Source organism: Mercenaria mercenaria, chromosome 6, assembly GCF_021730395.1.
Source record: "Mercenaria mercenaria strain notata chromosome 6, MADL_Memer_1, whole genome shotgun sequence".
In the NCBI taxonomy this organism is placed as follows: Eukaryota; Metazoa; Mollusca; class Bivalvia; order Venerida; family Veneridae; genus Mercenaria; species Mercenaria mercenaria.
Genome location: NC_069366.1, coordinates 62655115 through 62663911, shown reverse-complemented (window position 1 = coordinate 62663911; position 8797 = coordinate 62655115). Strand labels below are relative to the sequence as shown.

At 36.4% G+C, this 8797-nt stretch overlaps 1 protein-coding gene across 1 annotated transcript; it reads right to left on the bottom strand.

Moving 5' to 3' along the window:
* Positions 1-4717: 4717 nt before the first annotated feature.
* LOC123548710 (uncharacterized) lies at positions 4718-8419 on the bottom strand. The gene is made up of 2 exons (XM_045336214.2): positions 7950-8419; positions 4718-7672 (listed from the first exon to the last, which is right to left on the bottom strand). The coding sequence occupies exon 2, from the start codon at positions 7669-7671 to the stop codon at positions 5542-5544; it is 2130 nt and encodes a 709-aa protein (XP_045192149.2). The 5' UTR covers position 7672; positions 7950-8419; the 3' UTR covers positions 4718-5541.
* Between the last annotated feature and the right edge of the window lie 378 nt (positions 8420-8797).

The window sequence follows — 8797 nt, the reverse complement described above, 5'->3', positions numbered from 1 at the left end:
GACTATTTCAGGGGCCATAACTCTGAAAATAGGGGGCGGACCCAAATGAAAAATAGGAGGTGCGCAAGTTCATATCATGATTAATACACATGCTAGACTTCATGAATCTATATTAGATACTTTTTGAGCTAGGCTTGTCACAAGGTGAAAATATGCATTTTTGACTATTTCAGGGGCCATAACTCTAAAAATAGTGGGCAGAGCCAGACGAAAAATAGGAGGTGCGCAAGTTCATATCATGATAAAGACTCATGCAAGGTTTCATCAATTTATATGAAATACTTTTTGAGCTAGGCGTGTCACAAGGTGAAAATGTGCACTTTTGACTATTTCAGGGGCCATAACTCTGAAAATAGGGAGTGGACCCAAATGAAAAATAGGAGGTGCGCAAGTTCATATCATGATTAAAATAAATGCAAGGTTTCATGAATCTATATCAAATAGTTTTGAGCTAAGCGTGTCACAGGGTGATAATGTGCATTTTTGATTATTTCAGGGGCCATAACTCTAAAAATAGGGGGCGGAGCCTGACGAAAAATAGGAGGTGCGCAAGTTCATATCATGATTAATATAAATGCAAGGTTTCATGAATCTATATCAAATAGTTTTTGAGCTAGGTGCGTCACAAGGTGATAATGTGCATTTTTGATTATTTCAGGGGCCATAACTCTAAAAATAGGGGGCGGAGCCTGACGAACAAGAGCTGTCAGTAAGACAGCCAAGCTCGACTATTCGAAATATTGTCCCAGAAGCAGGAAAATATTACCCAAAAAGGTTAAATATCAAAAGAGTTTTAAGTTCAAAAGGGGGAATAATTTGACCAAAATGCATATCAGTTATGGGACTTGCTGCTATCAACTAGTTTTATAACCCCGAAGGCACATGTGAAGTTTCAATTCAATATCTGCATTAGTTCTGGAGATAATAACTTGCATGTAAAACTTTAACCAAAATTTTCTAAGTCTAAAAGGGGGCATAATTTGCTCAAAAAACATGTCAGAGTAATGGGACTTGACCCAGAGAGGTTGGTAATTGATCTAGAAAAAGAAAAAATAAGTTTCAAATCTATATGCCTTTTAGAAATAGCTGTATGTACTTGCACGCAAAACTTAAACCAGAATTTTCTAAGTCCAAAAGGGGGCATAATTTGGCCAAAATGAAGGTCAGAGTTATGGGACTTGCTGCTATTAACTAGATTTATAACCCCGAAGACACATGTGAAGTTTCAAATCAATATCTGCATTAGTTTTGGAGATAGTAACTTGCATGTAAAACTTTAACCAAAATTTTCTAAGTCTAAAAGGGGGCATAATTTGATCAAAATACATGTCAGAGTTATGGGTCTTGACCCAGTGAGGTTGGTTATTGATCTAGAAAAAGAAAAAATAAGTTTCAAATCTATATGCCTTTTAGAAATAGCTGTATGTACTTGCACGCAAAACTTTAACCAGAATTTTCTAAGTCCAAAAGGGGGCATAATTTGGTTAAAATGAAAGTCAGAGTTATGGGACTTACTGCTATCAACTAGTTGTATAACCCCGAAGACACATGTGAAGTTTCAAATCAATATCTGCATTAGTTTTGGAGATAGTAACTTGCATGTAAAACTTTAACCAAAATTTTCTAAGTCCAAAAGGGGGCATAATTTGCTCAAAATACATGTCAGAGTTATGGGACTTGACCCAGAGAGGTTGGTAATTGACCTAGAAAAAGAAAAAATAAGTTTCAAAGCTATATGCCTTTAACTGATGGCTGTATGTACTTGCATGCAAAAACTTAACCAAGGTGTGACGCCGACGCCGACGCCGACGCCAACACCGACGCCGACGCCGACGCAAGGGTGAGTAGAATAGCTAGACTATTCTTTGAATAGTCGAGCTAAAAATAGGAGGTGCGCAAGTTCATATCATGATAAAGACTCAGGCAAGGTTTCATGAATTTATATCAAATACTTTTTGAGCTAGGCGTGTCATAAACTTCGGACGGACGGATGGCAGACGTACGCACGGACAAGACTAAATCTATATGCCCCCACAACTCATGGGGGCACAAAAAGGGCTAAACTGAGTTAAAGTCCTTGGCCTAGTTATGAAGTCTTGCATATACAAAGTAAACTGTGATGGTAAATAAGTGGCCATATGACAGACTTGTATGAAAAATTCAACTGATTTCCAAGTCCAAAAACTGCCATAATTCTGCCAAAATAGTTGACAGAGCTATGTACTCTTGCCTACAGATGGAAATCATGATGATAAACAAGTGTTCAAAGTTAAAAAGTCATATGTCAAATAGTTTCAACAAAACATGGACTTGCATGAAAACAAAATCAATTTCCAATTCCAAAAGGGTCCTAATTCTGCCAAAATAGAAGACAGAGTTATGTACTCTTGCCTACACATACAGACTATTATACTGAACAAATGATAAAAGTTTCAAAGCCATATGTAAATCACTTTACACAAAATGTAAACTGGTACAAAAAACTTAACGAAGATTTCTAAGTCCAAAAAGGGCCATAATTCAGCCAAATTCTTTGATGGAGTTATGTATGGTAAACAGGTGTTGAAAGTTTCAAAGCTTTATCTCAAAAGACTTTGTCAAAATATGAACTACTAGGAAAGACTTAACCACAATTTCTAAGTCAAAGGGGCCATAATTAAGTCAAAATCCTTGATGGAGTTATGTACTCTTGCCTATAACTTGACATGGTGATGGTAAACAAGTGTTAAAAGTTTCAAAGCTATATCCCAAAAGACTTTGTCAAAATGTGGACTGGTACGAAAAACTTAACAAAGGTGTGACGCCGACGCCGTGGCGAGTAGGATAACTCTACTTATTCTTCGAATAGTCAAGCTAAAAATGAAGGTAACAATTGAAACTAAAGTATGAAAAGTTTATTGTTCAAAGACCCAATTATTGTTCAATAAAGTTTTGAGATCCTATGGAAACTATTAATCCTAACTTTTGAAAGACTTCTATGAAAATATTACAAATATCTACAGAGAACGGAAAGAAATGTTAGAAGAAAGGCAATGCTAATCACTGCATTTATGACCTTTCTGGATACAGACAAAACATGATCACTAAGCTCCTGTCGTAAGGCTCGGTTTGTTAAAATTAAGTTTGTTAAAAATACCAGACCATATGAGAACACATTTTTAACCAAAATGGCATACAGAAAAATACTAAAAGCAAACATACCAGAAAAATACTTACAAATAACAACCTTAATAAAACTGGGCATACAGAAAAACGCATTTAACGAAGTGCAGATAATTAAAATCATTGTGCATTTCAGCATGATTCGAATGCTTGGCCAGCAATTGGTATAGAATAATGTTCTTGTATAGCAGATAATGACTTTTTTTGTTCCATTACAGGCTACATAAATGTCTAAACTGTCATGTATACATAACTTTGAGATAGTTTAAAGCATGCATAAAAAGCTAAAACACTACTGTATGATGATGATAATACATTCAACAAAACAAATAATCTGTTGAAACAAAGTTGGTGGGGCAAGATATATTTTGATTATTTCACATTATTAAATTGTTTATACCCTTACAGAAGCAAGCCTCTGTGGCGTACATGCTGCGTATTTGCTGTGTATATGCCGCGAACACAGTAGTACGCCAGAGGAGTACATTTTACATACACCGCATGCCGCGTACATGCCGCGTACTATTTCGACGAGTACACAGCATGTACGCAGGAGGTCACTAGTACACTTCAAGTACGCAGCACAGACTCTGAAAATTTAAGGAGTACACTGCATGTACGCAGGAGGGACTTGTACAAGAAAATAGTACACTGCATGTACACTGCAGATACTTTGAAATTTGTGCAGTACACTTCATATACGCGGGAAAGACTTGTACAATTTCTTTTGGCATTTATACTTAGTGTTTTTTTTATAAGTTAAAGTCTGAAGTAAACTTCATATATGCGGGAGGGACTTGTTCATTTTCTTTTGGTGTTTATACTTTGAATTTTTTTAGGTAAAAGTCTGAAGTACACTTCATGCAGGAAGGATTTGTACATTTTTTTTTTTTTTTGGAAGCAAGAACTTGATTTCCGAGTAACTTTTATCTTAATAGCATAGAATAGTTCAGATTACCGGTATTCTGAACAATGAAAATTTGCCAAACTATTTGCAATGTTCATTTGTGAAGCTTACATCTTAGTGATTTCTGAGCTGCACCTTGCATGCAGTGTAAAAATATATTCTTTTTCATTTTGAATTAATCCTGGAGCTTTCTAACTTGGATAATTGAAAAGCCTGATTTGAACTTCGTTGCATTACATTTTGTAATACATGAAATAATTACCAAGATAATGCCTCAACTGCGCCCGAATGAGAAGAATTAATAGCTCTCTCTGTTATTTGAATACTCTTAAGCAAAACACCATTTTATCATGTTTTATAAAGGCTTTAATGCTCATTATGTTAACTCATTAAGGCCTCACCAAATTAAAAAGTTGTTCATCGGATTTGCTGCTCGTATATTTTCAGAACGTTTTTTGGCTAATTGCGCTCGCCCCATTGGAAAAATCAATCCACAATTTTTTGGTGCGCTACTTTTTACGGACGTAAAAGTGTATAAATGCTTATATAATTCCAGTCCTAGATTGTTCTCAGATGGATTTTAATCAAAATAAATACATACTACGCACACATCGTCTATAATAAATCATAACACTTATATTAGTTGCATTAAAGTTGTTTCCCCTTGATGCAGTTACGCCATTTTCTTCAAAGGTTTACCAAATTACATGCTACAAAATTTGATTTATTTCATTGAAAAGTGGATGGAGAAAAGCATACTAATTTATTTGATAACATCAATCTACATTATTTTGGTAAGGGTAAATACTTGTTGATGCATGTAACTTATCTTTTTTCTGTTTTTTTCTGTCCAAATGATCAGCATTTGCATACGAAAGTTGGTGGGGTAAGGAATTTACATTATCACAGCAGTTTCGCCACAAGAGTACACAGCATGTATGCAGCAGGAGTACACAGCATGTACGCCGCAGGACTCGGGCCAGGAGTACACAGCATGTACGCCGCAGGAGTACACAGCATGTACGCCGCAGGGGTAGTACACCGCAGGCTCATTTGCATGTGAAAAGTGTATGTGCTGCGTACATGCTGCGTACTATTTCCCGCATACTAAATTCCTCCAGCGTACATCCTGTGTACTATGTAGTCCACAGCATGTACGCAGCAAGTAGTACGCGGCAGAGCTCATTTGCATGTCAAAAGTGTACTACAAACGTACTATCGGTGTATGTGCGGTGTATATCCTGCGTACTATTGATTTCAGTACACATCATGTACGCATCATATACGCTGTATGTACACAGCAAGAGTACGCAGCAGGCCTTTTTCTTCTGTAAGGGTATACTTCAATATTGTTATTACATTGACAACAAATATTCTAGGATGAAAACCAAAGATAATAAGATGAAGTTTTGCTGTGTTATGTCACCATTAATCTTTTTTTCTGATTGCATGGGCTTCCCGTTTTGCATACACTACTGCATATTTACTGACAAACTAAGAAGTTTACATATAAGAAAATTTGCAGCATTATTTCTGCATCGGATATTCAGAGATTTCATGTAGCATCGTAAAGCATCAATATGTCGGTTTTCCTGTTCCATACACTGTCCTATTAAGTTCAGCGCTGTTTCCCTGTGACCTAGGTTTTGTTCTGTTTCAATGGTAGTGACAAGGTTTGCAAGTGCACGTTGTTGGTCTGCCACTCTCTGAAGAGCTCCGTACGTTTTGTACTGTAGAAAGTAGAGATAAGGTAGAGAATCTACCACTGCAGAGTCCATCCAAAAGTCAAAAATTTCATCCCTTTCAAGTCTGTCCTCTTGTGTAGACCTAAACATTTCATACTGTAGCTCTTCAGGAACACAGCAAATTTCACACCGCAGAAATCTAACACAAAATGCTATGATATGTTTAATTATCACTTCTTCATTTCCAGTGTTACATTTATGCTTGAATCCTTGCCTTTGGTAATACATGGGATGATAATGACATCCACATACAGGTTCAACAGAATTCAGATCATAATTTTCTTCTGTATTCCTCAGAACAAACTCTGCTCTTTCCATATCTCCTATACAGTATAATGCTGATGCAAGTTTCAATCTACCAGATGCTACATCCGAGTTCAAACAAACTGAAAACCAGGTCAGCGCCTCTGGAGATATACTGTGAGTAGTATAAATGTCATAAGATGCTATTACAGACCCAAGTGAAGATGAAAGCAGAGGTGCTAGAAGCTTCAATGCAGATTTTTCCAAACTGCTAATGCCCACTTCTCTGTACATTCTAGTTAGTGAAAACATAAAGTTTAATAATCTCTCACGCACCATCTCATTTCCATCATGCATTATTTCGTTTAAAAAGTGATCGTGATTCATGCTTATTGCAATGGTAGTATTAAGTAACAGTCCTGTTGAAATTTTGTTATGTATTTGGGCTGGAGTTTGGTAATACTGAAAACCTTCATCCATGTTCATCTTCACTTGTAGTCTCATGCCAAGGTCATCAGTGGGAATCTCCTGGAGTGCACAATCTCCACCTTGTAAGATATTTTGCAGGATTTCAAGAATTTTATGTTTGTTATGAGGAGAAATTCTTCCAGCCATCAGGTTGTTTTCAGGTATTATAAAATGTGGACAGTTTTCTTGTCTTACAAAGTTCTGCAATACTGTAAGGCAGCACATCAAACATGGGAGTAAGTTAGATTGCACCCAGTTATTTGAACGTGTATTTTGTATACAATGAAATAAAACAGTTTTGCACATGAAACTTGAAAGGACACCATTACACCGAGGATTTATGAATGTTTTAAGAATCATCTTCATCAGGATGTAACACCTTAATTGTGTGATGTTTATATTAAACATCAGACATCTTTCAGCCTGGGAAGTAGATATTCTCCATTCAAGTTGCTCATTCTGGCCATTTTTACTGCTCACTGGTACAACAAAACATCCTGTAGTCTCACAATATCTCTTAATGTCTTCTGAAGGCCATCTTCCTAGACCTTGTTGTAATAACCATGGTCGGGCTTCTACAGGCCATGAGTTACAGTGGTGTGCTGGAACAGAATCATGATCAGCAAAACCTGGCCCTCCTTGTATTGATGAAGCAGGACCATTACTTACACTTCCTGGGATAGCACTGTCTCTATGAGCTGTATTCTTCACCAGCACTTTACCTCTGCTAACTCTTAAATATCTGCCTAGTTCATGATTAAGTAAAGCAGTAGGAAAAGGAAGAGGCTCATCAAGTTTCAGACATTGTAGTAGACAGTAACCTGGGGATGTGGTCTCATCCTGGATCATCAGTAGATTGAGCTTGCCAGGTTGCCACTCACCCCAGTCCTGTATCACATTATACTTATTGTAGCAGAAGAGTGTATCAGTGTCTGAATGAAGTCCTAATGTTGTAGACCCTTCAGTCTGGCTACCAAAACGATAGGTGGAAATGTTCTTGCCCAGCAATCTGTCTGTACCTAAAGTGTCCATAGTATCCCACAACAAGACCGTCCTCCTCCTCTTCAGAATCATTCTCTCATTGACACCAATATCATTGAGCACCTTTGACAGTTTCAGTGATACAGTCCGGTGATCTCGAGACATTCTGGGAATGTAAAACAGAAAAAATAAACATCTACGGTAACCATCTTATCGTTTCTTGCAGTCTAATAATTGCAAGAGCAGCTTTTGAAAAAAACAAAAACAAAAAAACAAAACATTTCATATATAAAATTATATTTTTCATACTATGAGTCTGCATAACATCTTTAAAATTTATGAACTCTTTAATGCATTACAATTATTGTAAATTTTGAACAATTTATTGGTGGTCAAGTCACATTCTAACCATATAAACATACCTTAAAATAAAGTTCACCCACCTTGAAATTATTTTCTCATAAATTGGGACTGTATGTACTGTTTACTTCTCGGTCTTAAAACATATATAATAAAATTACTTTAAATCAACTTTCTTTTTTAGTTTTATTTGGAAATTCAATTCTAATTAACTTCCTCTTTTGGTTTTATTCTGCTAAGCGGGGTAATTCATTAAAGTAAAAAAAATCAAAACAAATGCTTATTATTTCCCCTTGACAGGATCTGTTACATTAAACTCCTAAAAGGTATTTAATCTGCTGGAATCAGAGGTTCAGCAAAACCATGTGGTCATACCCATGTGTCTTTTACTATTATGAAAATATGCATGCATTTATGGAAGGGTAAAACATTGGTTCCAAATTCTTTTCTGTTGCCCAGTTTCTGTAAGTCCTCTAGTTTTTCGATTTCATAACTCAGAAATTAGGCAAAGGTTCATCACCTTCAGCCATATATCATTCTGAGATTTAAGACTGGACGTCGCTTTCTACCATATGTTGAACAACAAGAGTGCCGCCAAGCGGGGCAATATACACCCGAAGGGTTATATCACAGGATGGGAAAATTTAAAGAACATGACTGTTGAAGCCCAAAGGACAGGAACAACAAAAAGAAGAAATTCAAAAAAAAAAAAATTCTAAGTCCATAAAAAAATTCTTAAAGGTAAAGTTATGTCAAAATACATCTAAAAATTGGATGTACCATCCATGTTGTACAACAGGAAAGTGGTCTCAGTTTTTCCCTACAGCCAATAATAAACAAGAGCTGTCATAGGAGACAGCACGCTCGACTATTTCGATGCTGGATAGTGAAACTGGGCACATCTGAGGAAACTAGAGCTGTCACTGGAGTG

What these genes read in the sequence shown, in the direction of transcription:
- LOC123548710 (XM_045336214.2), bottom strand. Translation starts at nt 7,671, where the DNA reads ATGTCTCGAGATCACCGGACTGTATCACTGAAACTGTCAAAGGTGCTC.